The sequence below is a fragment of the Arvicanthis niloticus genome, chromosome 8, assembly GCF_011762505.2.
Source record: "Arvicanthis niloticus isolate mArvNil1 chromosome 8, mArvNil1.pat.X, whole genome shotgun sequence".
Taxonomy (NCBI): domain Eukaryota; kingdom Metazoa; phylum Chordata; class Mammalia; order Rodentia; family Muridae; genus Arvicanthis; species Arvicanthis niloticus.
Genome location: NC_047665.1, coordinates 5203602 through 5224057, shown reverse-complemented (window position 1 = coordinate 5224057; position 20456 = coordinate 5203602). Strand labels below are relative to the sequence as shown.

The window sequence follows — 20456 nt, the reverse complement described above, 5'->3', positions numbered from 1 at the left end:
CAGCCCTTCCCAAGTCACACACACACTTGATTGGCATGTAAGCCATGCAAAGGGAAGACCATGGGCTCTGAAAGAGTCTTAGCAGCTGAGGTAAACAGTCTAGGTTTACCTCCCTGCAGCATGCTTCCGTCTCCTGTGCCATGGCTGACTGCACTCCTGCCTGCTCAGCCCTGTGCCTGGGTTCAGCCTCTACTGTTCCCTCCTGCTCTCCCCCAACACTTCCATCTGGAGAGTTTAAAAAGACACCTTTGGACAAAATCCATCTCTCAGCGAGAGCTCATGTCCCGCAAGGAGGAAAAGCAGGGTCTCGGTCGCTGTGATTTATCTTTACAATGACACACGTGGGTGTTATTCCTTCATCAAAATTTTAATCTGTTAGTCAAACAGTTGACAATCTCACAAACAATTCTGTTTGTGCTTGCCTGGTGGCGGGTGACAAAGCAAGAGCATGCCACATAGTGCCTTGTTTGTATCTCCAGGAATGTGTATAACCATTTCCCTCCCGGAGCCCCCTGTTTAAAGGTACCTCTTTTATTTAAGAACCTCACTGTTGCTGCTGACTCTTTAAGGAGGGTTTAATGATGACAATAAAAGATAAAGGCTTGCTCCTTACTCTGAGGACCTTAGAAGACAGCGCTCACCTGTCACACAGATTTTTCTGTCACAGATAGTCTTGTGCTCTCATTGTGGGGAAACTTGACTTTGTTCACCTTGCCTGCTTCCTTCAGCCTTCCTTGCCAGCCAACAGACAAAACTATCAAACAACTATGTGTGTGCTCTCGGCTGATAAGAGCTGGCTGTTCTGTACACATTAGAACTGCTGAGAGAAGCTGCCTAAGGAACGAGAGAGGCATTGTTGGTCACCTGGCCATCTGGCTTGCACCCAAATCCCCTCAGCTGTTTTGGCTTCCTGTCCAGGAAACATGGAACAGAGAGCATCTGACACAGGCCCGAGTCTCACAAGCTGCATCTGAATGGGTGGCGACTCTGTCCTTGCCCGACGCCAACTCTTAAATGGCCATGCAGTCTTGACGGGGGTTCAGTGGTAACCTATCATTGATGTGGCTGACCATTGAGATGTGGACAGAAGAAATGAAGTAAACAGATATCTATTTTTCGTAGTCTATCTTTAATATTTTTTATTTATTTTGTTTTTCTACACATTTCTTTATAAATTATGCTTGAGAGTAGCATTTTCATATCAACCTACCCCCTTGGGAGGGGAGCTGAGCTTTGATTGATTCCCTGGGATTAAATGGTCACATCTTTAACCCACTTGAGTATCAATAGTGCCTGTTAAAATGGCATTTGGGGCTGTGTCAGGTGATGTTGCGTGCTAGGTGTTTGTCGATTCCTGTTCAGAAGTTGCTCTGTGCTTTCCTTACTTGTTTGTGTTTTTCAAGGCATTTTACATTTGCCATGCATAGGTAATATCAGTACATTTTATCATAAAAAGTGTTTCCCTGCACTCTAGAAAAGCACCATTTTCGTTTGTATTTATAGTCATGTTAGGTCAATACTGACAGACTCATGATATTCTTTCTAACTATTGCATAATGTTTATGGATTGCATAATGTTTGTGGTCAAATGTATCTTAATTCCACTAAGTGTTCCATGCTGATGGTAGCTTGGCTCATTTTTAACTTTAGAGAAGATTTTATTTTATTTTTTTGTTTTTAATTAATTTTTTTATTTGTATATATATGTACCTGAGTGTATGTATGTGCACCCCATGCATGCAGTACTGACAGGAGCCAGAAGAGGGCATTTGATTCCCTTGGGACTGGAATCACAGCTTGTGAGCCATTGTGTAGGTATTGGTTGGGAACTGAACCCAGTCCTCCGAAGAGCCGATAGTGCTCTTAAATTATTACTATCACAGTGTTCCCCTCAGAATCCTCCCACAGAAGACCTCACAGAGCTGAACTTCTGTCTTATAAGATATGTGCCTTAAAGTTGGCTGTACCCACAGCTTAGCACTCTAGCAAGTCATAAACCTTGATATCAGTGAACCTCTTAGCTAATCTCTCTTAAGAGGGCTGCTTGGCCCTTTTAGTGTGCATTTTCCTGATTACTAAGTATTCTTAAGTGTGTATTGCACTGTTCTGTGCTTTGGTGAATGTGCCTCTTTCTATGTCTCCCTTGATATTCTGAAGCATTTGAGTTTTCTTTCATTTATTTTCATCCATTGTGTCTGCTCTTTTAATTGTCTGAAAGTTATAAACTATACTTCTGGCTTTTTGAAAAAACATAAACCCAAACATTTATTACATATACTTCAACATATATTTTTCTGCGAGTATCTAACACCAAAAAAACCCAAAAAAGTATCTATATTTCTCTTTATTTATTTATGCGTTTCTCAGCATTTTAGCATTTCAAATTTTGTTTTTATTTTTTTCTGCTCGAAGGAAAATGTTTGCAAACAGTTGGTTGACGACTGTATTGGGTTTCACATATTGCTACTTATTAGAGGAAAATGCTCACGATCAGAAGATATAAGTGGCAGGATTTCCTAGCTCTATGACAACAACAACAACAGCAAAGCATTTGGAGATAAATGATGTAATTTGAAAAATTATAAAGGTGAATTAATAAGGGATTCATCAATATACAGGAAAGGCAGTGATCTATGGGTTTTTGCTTAGGAAACTAACATTATTTCTTTCCATACCACCACTGGTGTGTACTCTTGTGTAACGGGCAGTGAAAAGACAGTAAATATGTTTTCTAAATCACAACCCTAGGAGTCTTGTGAACATAACACTGAGATGTCCGCATCTGTAAACCACAGGGAAAGGGCTGGGGAAATGACAACAATGCTCAACGAAGTCTTTACAAGTTTAAAGATGTATTTAAAGGGTTTTATTGGTGCACGCTCATTGCACATGCTACCGCGCTGAGGACACTTTGGTCAATTGTGTGATGTATGTGCTGTGAGCCCCTTCTCTCTGTACTACGTGTGCTCACTCTCGTCTCTCGCCTGTTAGTGCTCTGTGTGTCCCTAAACAATTTCTATTCTTCATTATTGTCATGTCCATGATTTTATGTATCTATACAAAATCTTGGACCAGAAAATGAGGGAAAACATGGGATGTTTGTGTGTCTGGACCGACTCAGTTCACCACACGTGTTTATTGGTTCTTTGTTCATTCCTTGTTGGTGAGCACCTCGGGTGCTTCTACAGCTTCGCTGTTGTGAACGGAGTGGCAGTGAACATGGATGTGCCTGTGTCTTTGTGATGTGGTCTTGGAGTCCTTGTGTAGATACCGGGGAGTAGTTGAGCTTGGTCACATGGTGGTTCTAACGTTTGGATTTCTGAAGAGCAGCCGTAGTGATTTCCACAGTGTTGGAATTTCCCCTACAGTGCACACGGGGGCCTTTTGTTCCCAACCTCACCAGTGTTTGTTACTCTTCATTTCCTTAATGTCTATGAGCCTGACTGGGGCAGCATGTTTTTAATTTGCATTCATGACTCCAGTGAAGTTGAAAAAAAAAATTTTTTTTTTCATCCTGACCCTTTGCTGAAAGTAATTATCAGCTCTAAGAGTTTTCTGATGAAGTCTTAGGGACACATCAGCTTCCTGTTTTCTTACTTGTATGTCTTTTATTTCCTTTTCTTGTCTTACTGTTTCAGCTAATACTTCAAGCTCTCTATGAGAGTGAGCCCTTCTACCATGTCAGTGAAAATACTTTGAGCTTCCTCCATTGGGTGCACAGTTGACTGTAGGGTTGCACATGTATTCTTTACTGTGTTGAAGTTTTCCCTGTTCTTATCTTCTTCAGGGCTTTTGTTATTAAGCCATTCTGGATTTCGTCAAAAGCCATTTCTGTGTCTATGAAGATGATCATGAGGTCTCTGTCCCCGAGTCTATTTCTGTGATGTAATGCATTTGCTGAATTGTACATGTTGAGCCACTGCAAGGAAGCTGACTTGATCATGGTGAATGGTCTTTTCGATGTGTACACATATTTGGTTTGCAAGAGTTCTATTGATAATTTTTGCAGCAATGATCATCGGGGAAACTGGCTATAATTTCTCGTTTGTTATTGTTATATCTTCACTGGGATTTGATATCATGGTATATCTGTCCTGCTAAAAAGCATCTGTTAAAGGATGGCCTGCTGTGTATTGAGAGCAGGGTAATGATGTCCTCTAATCTTACTGTGTAGGAACTTTTCTGTCATTGCTTCCAGTAGCACCTCTTTTATGAACTCGGGTGCACTGTGCTCAGTGTGTTATGTGGTTCAAGTTGCAAAATGCCCTTCATGGATTGACTGCTCCCCTAATCAGTATGAAGTGACCTTCTTTGAATTAACCGTTGGCTGATTTTAATTTGAGGCCATTTTGTCATGTATTAGAAAGGTAATAGTTGCTTGCTTTTTAGTCCTATTTGCTCAGAATTACTCTCCCAGACTTTCGCCCTGAGTTGCCCCTTTCTTTGACAAAGACATGCTTTCTTGTAGGCAAGAAATAGATGGACCACTTTCAGTCAATTCTGATGGTCTGGTGTCTGTTGATTGGGGTAATGGACACAACTGATAGTTATAGTCATTGCAAGGTATATATTAAATCTTGTTCCTCTTTTTTTTGTTGTTGTTGTTGGTTTTGTAGTGTTTGGGGGTTTTGAATTTCTCCTCTGTGTAACTGCTATTCATGTGGTTTGTTGTTTCCTGAAGGTTGTTGAAAGTATTTATCTTTCTTTTCAGCCCAGAGGGGTCTTCAACCTTTTAAGCTATCTTCTCTAGGAATGGCTAAGAGGTCATGTTTTTCTCTAGTTTGTTTTTATCTTGGAAAGTTTCTCTTTCTCTTCAATTATAAGATATGGTTTTGCTGTGTGTGGTAATCTGGGTTAGCAATTATTGGCTTGAACTATATTATGAAAACTTGCCTACCTTTTAAGGTTTCTGCTGAGTATGGACTGTTTCAGTGAGCTTGCCTTTGTATGTGACTGAGTATTTCTATCTTGGAGTTTTCAAGATATTTTCTCTGTTTTACACATTTAGGGTTTTAACTATAAATTTGTGATCTTACCTCTTCTCAATGCCTCCTGTACTAGGGTTGGAATTTCTTTCAATAGATTTATTTTTTTGTTTGTTTTTTTTTAATACTGGGGCTTGGACATCAAGAATTAGTTTATTGGTTGTTTCTTTCTTTCTTGTCTTCTTAGAATGCACATCATCTTTCTTTCTTGGTGGATGTTATTTACCATGTTCAGGAGAGGACTTAGCTATAGTAGAGTTCAGGTCATGTTATCTCTGTAGGATTTGTATTTAGGGCTTGCACCTCTATCTTTAGTGTACCCTGAGTGTCGGGTACTGTCCCCAGCACCTACCACCATTTCTACTGCTCCTGTATGTCTGTGGACCTCACCCAATGTCAGCTCAGGTCTCCTTTCCGAGTCTGCAAGTAACACAAGCATGTTCCATAGCATGGCATGGGATTGGAGACTGGAGAAAAAATTTTGGGAGTGAGTTTGTTCTGCCAGGAGGGATCTAGAGATTGAACTGGGGTCATCAGGCAAGTACCTTAACCAAGTGAGCCATCTCAGCAGTTCTGAGTCACTTAATGAAGTGCTTGTGATGTTCAAGAGGGACCCTGTTATCAGAGGGTTGATATTTTACTTTTCTCTGCTGGACTGGTGGGGGCAGGGGGTCTAGTATAACAGTTAACATCTTCAACCCCATATTCAGGGTACTAGGCTCAGTCTTAGTGCTACCCAAAGGTCCCATTGACATGTCTGTCCTCATCACATTGAAGAAGGTCTTGTTCCTTCTTTTAGTTAAGCCAGGGGTCAGGGTAGGAGTTGAGCACATTACTATTAGCAGTCAAAATGCCCAACAGAATTCTGGAGATGGTCCCAACCCTCAGTGACTGAGCATACAGTGATTCAGGCTGTAACATAAACCGTGGTCTGTTTCTCTACATGACCCCTTAAGCTTCAGGAAAATGGTCATTGAAAGGCGACCCACAGATTCATGCAATTTCCATGTTAACTGGATAAGCTGGTGTCTTAGAGCAATCTTCCCATTGGTCCTTTTCAATAGGAACATCACAGCAATTTCTTCTGTCCAACTCACACTTCAATTTTTAAATACTGCAATCATGACTTAACATTATCTGTGAGGAGGCATCGTAGGAAAGTTAACAGTGAAGTTAACAGTGATGGCAATGGTCTGTTCTAGGTGAATAAGGTTAGGAAAGGTGGCCTGTCTCCAGGTCACATTAAAGTAGCCCCTCAGCTGAGCTCACTAGTAACCAGTTACTGTGAGAATGATAGCTCTGTAGTAAGGCTTGCTTGCTGCCGGAGGACCAGGGTGGGGACTCCATAAAACACCCTGAGCAGCACCCTGGACTGAAGCCACACCTGCCTTTGGCTTCTTTATTCTTCACAATGGACAATTTCCATTTTTGAATTTTCCAAACTTAGTGTAAGAACTCCTTAAAGCATCATCCACACAATAAGGGTGTGTGATGTCGAGGGTCAGCGAGGGTCAGTGGGACTCAGTGAGGTTCAGTGGGCATCCGCTTGTACCTGGGAGGAGAGGTTTGCACTCTGTGTGCATACGATGCACAGACATACATGATACACTCAGGCAAATCAATCGTAAACATAAAATGAAATAAGTAAAACTCTTAAAAGAAGGGAGAAAGGAAAAGATAGAATATAGATGAAATCCTAAATCTCTGGGATAGTTTTATACTCGTGAATGGTAAAACAATATCAAATAAACAGAGCCCAGAACCACCGACAGATTGACAAAACACACCATTATGACTTCATAGTGAACACTGATCAATGAAGCAGGACGGTGACCTTTCTGTGACCTTTCTAGTTAAGAACCCAAATGAGCAGAGGTTTGCTTTTCTTATTTATTAGAAAGGTGCAAACTACATATTTGGGGCCTGTGACTGAGGTCTCTTCAGGTCTTCAGAGTCTGGCCCCCATTATGGGTTGGAGAGGATGGCAGACAGTCGTGCACTGGTGAAAGCCATGGGCTGAGGTGAGGGTCAGGCTAGGACTGACACAGCCTCTGTTTAACTTCAATACTCCCTAAGCCTTAGTTCCTCCACTGGGAAACAGAGATACTAACTAACATATTCTTGGATATTTGGGATGACTAAAGGGAGAATACACAAAAGCATTTAAGATGGAGTCCAGCACATAGTAAAAGAAGTAATAGATGCTAATTAGCTATTAGTGTTATTTGCTATCATCAGCATGAATAGGATCTTTAAAAGTATTTGGCACCTGGATTTAAATATCTTAAACTGGATTTAAATATTTGACATTGTGTCAAATCGCTTCAAAGAAAGTAACAAAATCACACAGTCCAAGTAGTCTGGTACTTAGGTCCTCTGAGGGGGTCTAGGGGAAATAAATGGTGGTTACATGTTTTGTTGTTTTCCACAGAAAGACTTCTGAGGGCTATTACATGGCAGTGCTACACACACCCAGCTTTCTTTAGCTCTCTCTGCCTTCTCGTCTGTGACTTTTACTCCTGCACTTGTCTCTGCCTCATGCCCCGTCTCCACCACGCTCACTTCAGCGTCTTAAAGAATTCACTTCTCCCAGAGCACACTTAGTGGAAATTTTGGTGGTAGGATAGATAATTACCCAGGCCCCTGTTGGTTTAAGAATAACAGTTGTAAAAACAAAAGCCTAGTGAACAATTGTCCAACACCCATTATCTAAACCCCTTCTACTCAAACTGTGGTCTGTGGCAGGAAGAGTTTCTTAGAAACACAAACCTTCTGGGTTCAACCCATACAGCTGGAGAAAGAAGCTGGGTCCTTCAGTCCCTTAGTGAATTGAGTATGCCTAAGAACTGGGAGCTGTGATTCGAAGAAAGCCAGCTCGTTTACTAAGTCTAATACTTGTAGGCTTCATTAATCACACAGCCTACGGGTGAACACTTCTTTCCCAACAAACTCAAGTCAAGATAATTGATAAAGGTTCTCTGCTGGGGACACTGGCTATTTCTTCTCATCTTCTGTGAGGTTCTCCTTGCAGAAGGAACATGGCTTGCCTAGCATGGTAGCACTCGAGGCTTTTGGAAGCATTGCTGGCCTTTGCTGTGGACTTGTGCTGATTTCAAATCTTATTAAGCAAGGAAGTAGTGCCTGGCGAGTGGTTTATCCCGCCCGCCTTGGCGATCCATGCTTTCCAATTCATTTTTATTGTGCTAATTAAGCCTCAAGTGATATTTCAAGTACAGATTGTTTTTTCCATTATTGGGTCTTGGCCAGCGCATCAATGCTGTAGACTTAACACGAGACAGGTGCTTACTCATTTGCAGGAGACTTTACATTTAAAAGATCTAAGCTTGGCCAATTTGCACAGATTCCTTTGCAAAGTCCTTTGACAGGGTGAGACAATTAATTTATAATACAGAGACTCATTCTTCCTTCACAAAATAGGCACAGAACTCTTTACAGATGAGCCAAATTCCCAGATCTTTGATATGATGTAATATGTATGATCTGAACAAAATGTGTGTAGCTCGGGGGGGGGGGGGGTTGTACTATAGTGGTGAAGGCCCTTTATTTTGGGTTCAAATCCCAGGTTTACATTGACTTTGGCAACTTTGAAAGATATGCTTGACTTTTCAAATACTTATAGGCTTCATTAACTAAATAAGTGAAAAGTTTTTGTCCTCAAGGTTGGTTGCAAGGATTCCCTAAGATGAGAATGTCTACTTTAATGATTACCCAGAAAATGTTACCATTGCTCCTACTGTAACTAAACAACTCAGGGCTGTTAGTCACCTAAACTGAAGTTTGAAATGAAAGAGTAAACCAGACTTTATGGGAATAATTAAGATTACTATGTAGCATTACCTACTGAAGCCCATTTTTAACACTTCTGTACTCAGAATAACAGATATAGTTATGAAGAGAAACGTACATCCCAAAGCTCCGTGACAAGGCTATTTGAGAGGGGCCAAATTTTTAGAACAAGTCTGGATCCCAAGGTCACCCTAGAGTCAGTAAATAAATTTGTAAATATAAGGAGAGTGGGAGCCGGCAGAACACCAAACACTGTTAGCTGGGAAGGCAAAGGGATGTGTTGTAACTGTCGTAGTGACTCAGATTGTTGCTCACTGAGTGGTCCACAGCGGAAATGTGACTTGTGCATGAGTGTAGGTGACATGTCACAGACATTGTCCAAATGCTTCCTGTTCTATACGATGTGACCCTCTTTTCTTGGAGGAAAAACTGGATATCTATTCTATAAAGAGAATAAAGTAAAGATTCCAAGGAGATTTGGGTAGACTTGAGGCTATAGAATTCATAGAAAACCTGATGGATTTACATATTGATTTTGTATAGATATTTATAGTCTTCCCCCTCATCTAAGAAGAACATTTGGAGAATGTCTAACAATTCTTCCATTGGGCTGAGTTATTGGAAGTATCTCTTCTTCAAAATGATCTGAAGATAACTGGGTAGATTCGATGGGTTTTAGATGGTCCAAATCTCAGTAAGGTTTATGTGTCTTGATTTGTGTCTCATTATATCATGTATCTTCACAACATGTGGAAAGATGCAAAGATGGAGCTGTGGGCAAGTGGGAAAGTCTGGGGCACAAACGGGAGTCTCTAGTTCTCTCCTGGCAGGAGATCAGTAGGTAATTCTACAACAGAAAAGCCAACAAATAGGAGCTCAAGCATAATATTTTGTGAGGTGGAGATCAACAGTAAAGAAGATATGCAAATAGATGAAGTGGGTGTTTCTGGGAACAGGAAGCCATGCCATTCAGCTGAGGGCAAACTATTCTTCACACAATAGCTTGATTATTTTTAAAGACAAATTTTACATGATCATAGACTCTTTAAATGATGTGACTACATGTTGGGCTAAAAGTAAATAAAACACATATTTTTAGGAAGTTACCCAGACCACACCATACACTTTAATAGTGTTCTGTTCTGACTTGCTTCATAATTCACACACTTCATATGAAGGAGGTTTGTAGTGTAGGGTCTGTTTTTGTTTACTGTGCTTTCTCTTGACCTTTGTTATGTGCTTTGTTGCCTCATGAAACTTGAGATAGCTCGAGACTCCTTGAAACCACACAAAAGATGTAACATTCTTCCCTATTGGATGCTTATGGGAAGGGTCATTCCAAGGAGGTTTCAGAAGTCCCTGAAAGCCAGATTTTACTGGGGTGTCTTCTTTCAGTGGTTGGAACACTGTGAGATACACTATGTACAAATATTGTCTAGTCTGGCTTCAATACTAAAGAACAGTGGCTTAGCCAGTGAGGGTAGTTTAATGATGAAGGATTTGTGTATCAGATATGTCAGTTTGGTTACTGGCAAACAGGTGGGTTAATTGCAATTTAATAGTGACTGCAGAAAAACTGCCTTTTCTGACTTCCAAGTTGCTTCCTAGACAATGATCCATGACAGTTCTGTGAGACTTGGTAGTTGAGGTGGACATAGTCCCTCCAAATGGTCCTCATAGCAAGTAGGCTGATTTGATTGTCAGGACCAACACATAGTTGATTATCCAAGTTGTGCTTTAGGTAAAAGGTACTGTGATTCCTGCAGTTTAAGGCAGCATGCACACCTGGGAAGAGAGATGCCTGAGGAATCAAAAGCAGCATGAATTAAAATAAAAACCGTCTAGCTCTATACCACCGAAATGCTAAGATAAATGTGTAATGTTCACAATTTCCTCTAACAACACATACATTTTTAAGATTTTCTTTTTGTTTTTAAGAATTTTTCGCTGTGATAAGGAGTCATATATACAACTTATCATCAGTATGAACAGAATGCTCAATTTAATTCATAATAATTAACTCTACCTTGGCTCTGGAGCATTCTTACAAGGTCATCGTTTGAGTTTCATCCTTGAGAAATGCTTTCAAACTAGTTTTCCTAGACAATCTAATTCTGTTAAACTCTAGGGCCCAATGGAGGTTTCTAGACTTAACTGAGTTACTTCAACAATAGGCTTCTGCAACAATGTATGTCTGACTATTTTGATTCTGATGGTAACTGGCATTTCTGTGTGCTTTTCTCTTTCTTAGGTCTGCCATCTGCACGTCTGGCTGCTCCTAACCTCACTGTGGAGGAAGGAAAGTCTGTGACCCTTTCCTGCAGCGTGGGGGGTGACCCACTCCCCACTTTGTACTGGGACGTTGGGAATTTGGTTTCTAAACACATGGTGAGGCTGTGTTTAGTTCTGTCTTGTAGGGTGACAATGAGGAGACCATATTAAATGTATTGATGACCACTCTCTTAGATTCCTTTTCATTGCTCTGATAAAAGGCCCGGACAAGAGCAGCTTAAAGGAGAAAAGGTTCATTGGGTGCCCAGTCCCAGGTTACATCTCCAGTCCATCCTTAGTGGGAAGTCACAGCCCCAGGAGCTCGAAGGAGCTAGTCACAGGAAGTTCACAGCCAAGAGTAAGGGAACAGTGAATCAATGTATGTATCAACTCATTTCTTCTTATCAGATGGAAATCAAAATAGTCACATCTATACTTTTGCAGTGACACCATGACCGGTCACCATATGTATGGTGGATAATTCCACTGTAGCTAACCCAGTAAGACAGTCTCCCACAAATTAACCTAACCCATACAGTTCTTCACTGAGATTCCCTTTCTAGGCAATCCTACATTGCCAAGTTGCTGATCTATGCTAACCATCCAAACCACCCAATATTTTACTTACCTACACATAGGCATTTATAATGATTTTAAAAATGTCATTTAGTTTCTACTTATCTTTAATTAGACAAAGCCAGTCCAAACATTACATTTAATCATTTGTACACATCAGATTGTCGTTCTGAGCAAGGAAGTGGTGGCCCTGGTAATCTTTGCCCTTGGAGGAAGGTGGGCGAGAATTCAAGAGTTAAGTCAAACTCAGCACTGAGCAATTAAAACCCAAAACCAGAGAATAACTCCCTGTTTCTTGAGTCTGCCAGGAAAGTGTGTGTGTGTGTGTGTGTGTGTGTGTGTGTGTGTGTGTGTGTGTGTGTGTTAATACTCCATTTCTGGAAGAAACTCCAATACTTTGGGATTAATTCTAATCAATGTTATTTTTTGTCTGTTATTTCATTTGTAGAATGAAACAAGCCACACACAGGGCTCCTTAAGGATAACGAACATTTCATCTGATGACAGTGGAAAGCAAATCTCTTGTGTGGCAGAAAACCTCGTAGGAGAAGATCAAGATTCTGTGAACCTCACTGTGCATTGTACGTACTGAGAGCAAGAAATGGTGTCAGCCCCCAGTTCTTGTTCTGAAGTCAGTTTAAAGAAACCACTTGCTCATGCCTAAATCCCCAAAGCATACATGTTTAAAGTTGGGTAATCACCAGGCTGTTTTTTCCAAGCTGAAATCAGACCTCAGACATTTCAAGAATCAAAATGTGGACATTTAGAATCTAGTACAGTTGAACCACGCTATAATTCAGAGCATCTAAAATTGTATTTGCTATTCAGCAGTGACAGAAGCTCTCAGGTTCTCGTTCTCCATGCTAATCCCTCTGTAGCAATAGTAACAGTAACAGTCACTGTCTTGATTAGTCTGATACATTTTAGTAAGTGTTCCACGGGATCAGAGCTTCATGGAACATTTCCAAAGTCATTATCAATTTAGTGACTTCTATAGTTATTTTAATTATTTAAGGAAGAATTACTAATGAAAAGAGTGCCTCTCACTATTTCTTATGACAAATACACATAATATTAAGATGTGTGTGTGTGTGTGGGAGCATGAACAAAGACAAAGTAGACCTCAGATAACACTTCCCACCATCAGAGTCTCACTGGGTTGTGTGAGTCTTGAGTAGAGTGGAATAAGCTGTTCCCAGGAGCACCTGGTAGGGGTTAGACCAGTCACATGATACAAATGATGAATCTGCAGTTTGAATGGTTTTCTTAAACTAAATGATGGTTAAATAAAAGCTCTTCTTGACACAGAATTCAAAAGGAAGGATTTTGGGCTGTCTGGTGCTATTAACTCTCTCTCTCTCTCTCTCTCTCTCTCTCTCTCTCTCCTTCTCTCTCTGATTTTAGTTGCACCAACTATCACATTTCTCGAATCTCCAACCTCAGACCACCACTGGTGCATTCCATTCACTGTGAGAGGCAACCCCAAGCCAGCGCTTCAGTGGTTCTACAATGGGGCCATACTGAATGAATCCAAGTACATCTGTACTAAGATACACGTTACCAATCACACGGAGTACCACGGCTGCCTCCAGCTGGATAACCCCACTCATATGAATAACGGAGACTACACCCTGATGGCCAAGAACGAGTATGGAAAGGATGAGAGACAGATCTCTGCTCACTTCATGGGCCGGCCTGGAGTTGACTATGGTGAGTGTCTAGAGGCTTTGCACGTGGGGAAGGGTAGAGCGATGCCCTAAGCTACTGGATTTGCTAGCCATGTGACACAGGGGATCTGCTCCTCATGGCAAGTGTGGAGTGTGGCTAGCTAGGGATGTAGACCTTGTCTAGGTGCTGGCTGCCTTTTCAGCTTTAAGGCCGTTAGCTGAGAGGACTCACAGGGTGAAGCTGTGTCAAGGAAGGGGACCTGTGTGACCCGCAGAAGAGAAGGACTGAATGAGTTTGACCATTAATGGGATCGACACAGGATTACTGATGGAGGACTTTGGTAGCTCGTGAGAAGGTTGTTCTAACCACCATCTCAATGTTTAATAAGATCTTACACCCAAGGTGCTGAGCCCCTTGAAAAATCAAGAGCAGAGCAACTGGTTGACTCATAAAATAATGAAGATTTATCTTCTACCCTCTTATCTGTTTGGGATCAGAGTCCCATCTTCCTCTTCATGGGTTAGAAGCCTACACTATGGCTCTTGCTTATCTGGCTGTGGTGCACCCCACTTTTAACAGGGGAGGAGAAGGCCCTGCCAGGCCAGCAGGAGAGCTCCTGGGAGGGCTCCCGTGATGAGGGACAGTTGCCAAACCTTTGCCACTTCAGCCACAGCCCTGAAGAAGAGTGTCCCATCCACTCAGTCTCGTTGCTCAGGTGACTGCTCCACTGAAGGGCTGAGCCTGCTTTGTGGTGTTGAGGCCTGTGTGGATAACTCTTCACTGTGATAGCTGGGAGTTAACCTGAGTCACAAGTGATGTGGCAGAGTGAGAGGGAAGGAGGACTGTAGAGCTCCGAAACAAGAGGCTGCTTGGCCAGCTTTTGCACGTGGGAATTGCACGACAGCTTGTGGACAGAGGTGATTCAGGCAAAGCTGCTTTCGTCCATGCAGAGTGAGTTTGTCTAACAATAATATGTAAGCACCTCCTACTTCCTTGGTGTTGTCTAAGTATCTCCTAAACATACAGGCTTCCTGAGCATGCTCAAAATGTGATTCGAATTATGTCAGTTTGATTTACCAAAAGCCCTGCAGGAGTACATAAAACAAGCAGTGTTTGGAAGTGACACCCAGACACCCCTGGTTGTTGTAGTCATTCCCATTAAATCTTCCTCTTAATTGAGAGTTTAGCTGCTTGGCTGTGTCTGCTGCAGTAAATCTCTGGATGGGTGTGCTTCTTCCTCCGCCTTTGTGGGAGCAAGAGCTTCAGAACGAAGCCAGGGACTCCAGCTTGGGAGAGCAGCTCTTTGTTTGTTCTTCAGTAAAAATTTTATTTGTGAGTAATTTTAGATTTATAGAAAAGTTGTAGACAGTACGGAGAGTTTCCGGAGGCCTCTGCTAAGGCTTCCCCATGTTGCTGTGGTCTATGTGCCTCCTCGTGGAGAACAGGCATTGGCAGGTTACGGTTCACTGACCTTAGGCTTTGTTTCCATCTTTGATGCTCTTTGGGTGAAGCTTGATTCAGGTGAAGGCCCAGAGTCTGAACGCTCTAAGAGGCAGGTCTGTGTCCCTTGAAAGCCACACACTAAAGGGCCAGTTTTACATGGATTTGGATGTGATTTCCCTTGAATGTTCCTCTATGGTACTAATATTTGTCTTAATTAAGCTTCTCTTATCCATGTGGGCTCGTTTTTTTTGTTTGTTTGTTTGTTTGTTTTTTGTTTTTGTTTTTGTTTTGTTTTGTTTTGTTTTTTTTTTTTGTGGACTTATTTTTTAGTGCGTACGTTCTTAGGTTTGTTTCCTGGTTTGATTATAACTTGGAGGGGGTCTCTCAAATATTTTTTAAAAAAACACTTATTTATAAAAAGTAAAAAGTCAACTGAGTTTTTATTATGTATGTGTGACCTGAGTGTAGAAGCCAGAGGCGAGCTAGTAGGAGCCGGTTCTTTCTTTCCACCACTCAGGCCCTGGGGATGGAACTTTATAGTCACCAGGCTTGACAGCTAAGTTTTGTAAAGTTGTCTCCCCTCCTCTTTGTTCCTCTCGCCCACTCACTCCTTTCTATTACATATTTAAAACAGAAATATGGGGCAGCAAAGATGATTCAGGAACGTAAGTAAGCATCCTTCTGTGAGAGCAGGAAGACATGGGTTCAAATGCCCAGCATCTACTACGAGCTGGCCATGAACTCATGCTTGCAGCCCCAGTGCTGGGGAGCAGGGGCGGGTGGGTCCCCAGAGCTTGTTGGCCAGGCTGCCTAACTAAAGGCATGAGCTTCAGAATCAGTGAAGGACCTGGAGGACGACGATACCCGGGGTCCTCTTCTGACATCTGCACACATGCATGTGAGGAGCACAGAGCATACTGGGCATGCACATGGACATTCGTGCACACACACAATAGCACATGGACATGTGTGCACATGTACAATAGAAAAGGCAAACTATTAATGTCTGGCTTGAGGAAAGACTGATTTATTTTTTGTCTTTAACTGTTTTTTCAAAGGCCAGCTATCAGGGAGTAATAAATGACAGAGAAAATTATGGAGACTTGGCCTTGGGTGACAACAGATATAGATGACCCTAGTGGGCCATAAACCAACGTGACCAATTAGAGATTAGCCTCATTGACTGTGGGATGGAGTCTTGGTGGGTATTTATGAGATTCACAGTCATACCATTCAGATAACAACGGTCCTTAAAATTGATTCCTTTCTCCTTTAACCTCCTTAAAACTAAAGTAAAAGAAACAAATAGAAAGAAGAAGAAAAATAACAGTCGTGTCCCTGGTGGGGGATTCCACATTGAGGACATCGGGAGGCCAGGCTTGACCTTTGACCTTTTTTGGTCCTGGTGTCCCTCAGTGGTGTGTTCCTCATTCAAGCTTAGCTTTCTCGGGGATGGTTGCTCTGCTCAGGGATATGTTTTAGGGGGCGGGATGTGAAGAATACTGAGAAAAGTCAAAATAAAAATAAAAACAAGCAAAAATTCTCTATACTAAAAATTTGCAAAGCTTGAATTAGACAGACAGCCTGGGCAGTCTGGATTCTTCTTCCGAGTTCTGAACATGAAAAACCATTGCCTGGTGTCAGACACTGCTTTTGCCAGAACAAGGAGGGACAGCTTGAGGAGCAGCTATGGCACTCAGGCCCAGGGTGCCCTGTATAAGATCTGAGGGTGTAAGGTCGAAACTGGAGAGACCCAACAACCCAAGGTCCCCATAAAATGCCTTTGGACCATGGTCCACGCACCCACCCAGGGTGATGTGTGGAGTGACAACTGCCATCTCATTCTTCGGTGTCCACAAAGGTAGTATCTTCCACAGATGTTAGCTTCTGGAGATCTGGGCTAGTGCATGAAAGAGAGAAGAACCTTTTTCTTAGGCTCCAGGCACTGCACTCTGCCATCTTGGTTCCAGCCTTTGAGAAGTGAACTCATCTCTGGGTATTCTGGCCTGTGTTAAAAGTGGAAGGTGCAACTTCCTGCTCCTGAAAGAGATGGAGCCACCGAGCCTGTGTAGCGCACCGAGGAGCGCTGCCTGTGGAAACTCTGCTAATTGTATTTCATCATTAGTTTTCATTGTCCCTGGAAAAGCAGCTTCTAGGAGCAGTGGTTGCTGACTCCCAGCACAGTGATCCTGCTGTGCAGCAGAGTCAGCTGAGCAGGTTCAAGCACCGCCTTTGCTTTCCTTCAGGTTAACATGTGTTCCTGAGGCCTGATCTTAGCAGTTCTGACTTAGTGGCCTTCAAGTTAGCATTTGGCATTTTCCTCTGTATGGTGTTCAAACAATACCCAGGGGCGAGGTCTGCCCGGCAGGAGAACTGTGGGCTGGGTAAGAGTTTTCTGAGTAAGTAGTAGACTCTTTCAGTTATTTGGGGCCACACAGAGAGGCCCTGCTCAGTTATACAGAGCCACAGAGAGAGAGAGAGAGAGGCCTTGTGGAGAGTCTGAGTGAGTAGCAGTCGCTTTCAGCCACATAGAGAAAGACCCCATGGAGAGATAGCTTGTCATGGTCTGGAGAAGTGGTTCAGCACTTAAGAGCACTGGCTCTATACCAAAAGACGTAGGTTCTATTCCCGCACCCACCTGGTGGCTTATAACTTGTCAGTAACTCCAGTTCCAGGGGATCTAATGTCCTCTACTGTCCTTTGTGAGCACAAAGCATGCACATGGCAGATATACATGCCGGCAAAACACTCATATACATAAAATGAACGTGAACTTTAAAATAGTTTATCACATTAGAGATAGAAACTAAGACTGTGATGGTCTTGTGGCCGTCTCCCTCTGCCTTGCTCAGGTTCAGCTGTAGATCAGACCTGGGATTGGTTGGTTCTTTAGCTCACTTGAGATTGCCTGGATCTCTAACTCACCTGTTCCCTAGGTGGATGGGAGTGAGGTAAAGAAGCTGATTCAGGGAGAAAGTTGCTGGGAGCTAGCTAGGTGCCCTGTAGAGTTGAGAATGTCCTATGGTACCACTGGACTTGCTTTTCTGGAAGCCTTTCTGTGTTCTGCAAAGTTTTTCTGTAGTCCTTGTGACAGGAACAAGCACATCTCTACCTTAGCCAGCAAGGCTAACTCCTTCTTCACAAGGAGCTTCACATTATTAAGGTCCCTCTGTTATTTCCAGGTAGCCTAGGACATGAGAGTCCCCATAGAGACTTAACTCAACCCCTTGCTAGTGCCATACGGTCCAAGGGGAACACTCAAGATCCTTGACCTGACTCCTCGAGGAGTACAGGTTGAAACAAATGTTATCCACACCCCATGGCTGTGGTTGGGCCTGGTCCACTGAGCCTACCACGTCCAGGAAACACAGTGGAAGCCCTCAGAATGGGTCTGTGGGAGGCTGCTGGGAGGGAACAAACCACAGTACTTCCTGGAGAATGTTTAGTAATTCCTTCCTCATTCTTCCCCCTCAAACTGCTTATCACCAGAGGGTGAACTGGTCTACCAGTGTGCAGTTTTTAGCCAGTTTCATTGTGAGTTCTGCCTTTGAGCACCTCCCATTCACACTGATGTAGTCACTAAGGCTGGGACACTGTTAACTCATTGGCTTGCACTAGACTCTGGGTGAGTTTGAACAGCATGCCAGTTCTCTCTGGAGGTTGGAGAAACAACGCAGATGTGAGTTCTTAGGAATGTGGTGGCAGTGGTGTGAGTGGTAGTGTAAGATCTGGGCACTCTTCTCAAAAGAAAGTGCCCAGGTCCCAGTCAGGGATGGGAATGGAAGCACTTCAACTTTGGTTCCCAGGCCAGCTTCTTGCCATGCTTGCCTTCATCCTGGCTCTAACAGATCAGCTTTATGGCCCATGAACATCCCTACCCTCATATCAGGCAGGACCTGGCTGGAGATCTGTAGAGAGAATCAGTACTGAGGACAGAGGAACTTCTTGACTATCTTCACTTAATGAAAGCCACTGGGCAGACAGCATTAGTTGGGGTAGGTGGGACCCGTGAGCTTTTATTTTAACATCTGGCCAACTCCTGTTCCTGACATCCCCCTAGAAGGTTTCTTCAGACCCGATGTCTGAATTTGGAGTCTTAGGCCTAGTTTGCTTGGCATATGGGGTGCATTGGCCCAGGGGAGGAGGTGGGGTTTCTCATCTGATTCTGATCCCAGACCTGAACCAGACTTGACCAACTATATAGCGTGAAGTGATCTTCTTTTTACACGCCTGAGTGTGACCTTCTCTCTGTCTAGAGGGGAAGGTTTTGGTAGTCACTCACAAGGCAGCTGTGGAGTCAGGCAACTCTGAGAAGTCTGCTGGAGAACCAATCATCAGCAGGCAGTCACGTGTTCCCCTTACAGTGGGGCAGCCGGGGCACTGAGGATATAAAACAGAGAGGCTCATGCTTCTCACCTCTGTTGGCACAATGAGGGGAAACCTTTCTGCCCTCCCGTGCTTTTACTGCATTTTTCTTCCCTCCTTACCCAGAGGGACTCAGCTGTTTCCCTGTTTCAGCTTTATAGAATCCCACTTTAAGAAGGACATATAGCCAGCATGTATTTCTTAGAAAGGCTGGGTGAGGATGAACTTTTAATGTCTAAGTGTGTTCCCTTTCTTTACTCCTTTTTGGAGCGGAGCACAGATATATGTCATTGTAAGCAGAACCAACCTCATGATTTTGCAACATCATTTGCAGCAAAATATGTGGAGATATTTTGCTCTCAGTATTTGGGTACCTAGTGGTTGCTTTGTTTTATTGAAGAATTCTTGTGTATGATACCCACTTTTGACTCTAGTAAAATGCTGCATGCAAGGTGTAAACCAGGATTTCCTAATCCTTACTCTGTGCACTAAACCCTCGAGGACCCCGATAAACTGCAGGCATGAGTTTGGGATTTGGAAAGAGGCCCGTGATCCTAAGTAGCTAGCGAGCTCCTGACGTTGCTGGTTCATGGGCCACCCTTTGAGAGGCAAGGATGCTTCATAAGAATCTATGGAAGGAACTATTCAAGCATTCTTCCAGAGGATTCCACCAAGTCCTCAGGGATAGCAGACCATGATAACAATTAAAATGCAGACTAGACTGTGTTCTGACAGGCCCTCTCCTGGATTTGATAACTCGTAGAATGGACTCTATGGTTCTGAAGGCTTTAGAAAGAGAAGGCCATGGCCACAGACACACATTTCTACAGCATGGGTCAGCTGAGGGGTCTCCAGTGGCCCTGCTGTATCCTATTTAGCTTACAGGCCCAAAATAAAGACTTGTCTCAGATGAACTTAATCCCCCAGGTGGCTCTTGTTGGAATTCAATCCTACATGCAGAAAAATTCTTCGTGAGCAGGCATATGTTCATGGAGACAGACTAGAGATCAGAAGCAAGCACAGGCTTCTTTACAGGGAGGCCTTGAAACAATCACCAATAGCCGAAAAGTAACTTACTTTTTGCCACAAGGAGGGAATTTGGGCCTGTTGTGAGTAGCTTCTGACTAAATAGCACCAGTTTTAAGAACTCTGAGGGCCAGATGTTTCTTAAGTGTGAGCGCTCTGACTGGGGTCAAATCGTCCCATCCACGTCAGCACACAAGCAATTCAATCCGTCTGTCTTGGAGCAGACCGCAGAGAACGAGATGATGACACTCTTGTTTTGAAGCTCGTGATTCTTTAGGCAGCTCAGAGAGTGTCTCTCTGGCCCACTCATTCAGG

General features: G+C 43.0%; 1 protein-coding gene across 6 annotated transcripts in view; it reads left to right on the top strand.

Moving 5' to 3' along the window:
• The window catches only part of Ntrk2 (neurotrophic receptor tyrosine kinase 2), a 306311-nt gene that overhangs the window by 44190 nt on the left and 241665 nt on the right, over positions 1-20456 (top strand). For all 6 annotated transcript variants that reach the window (XM_034509751.1, XM_076938898.1, XM_034509753.2 and 3 more), the window contains 3 exons: positions 11044-11180; positions 12088-12220; positions 13044-13349. In XM_034509751.1, coding sequence (XP_034365642.1) covers positions 11044-11180; positions 12088-12220; positions 13044-13349 — 576 coding nt within the window. The remainder of the gene's footprint in view (positions 1-11043; positions 11181-12087; positions 12221-13043; positions 13350-20456) is intronic.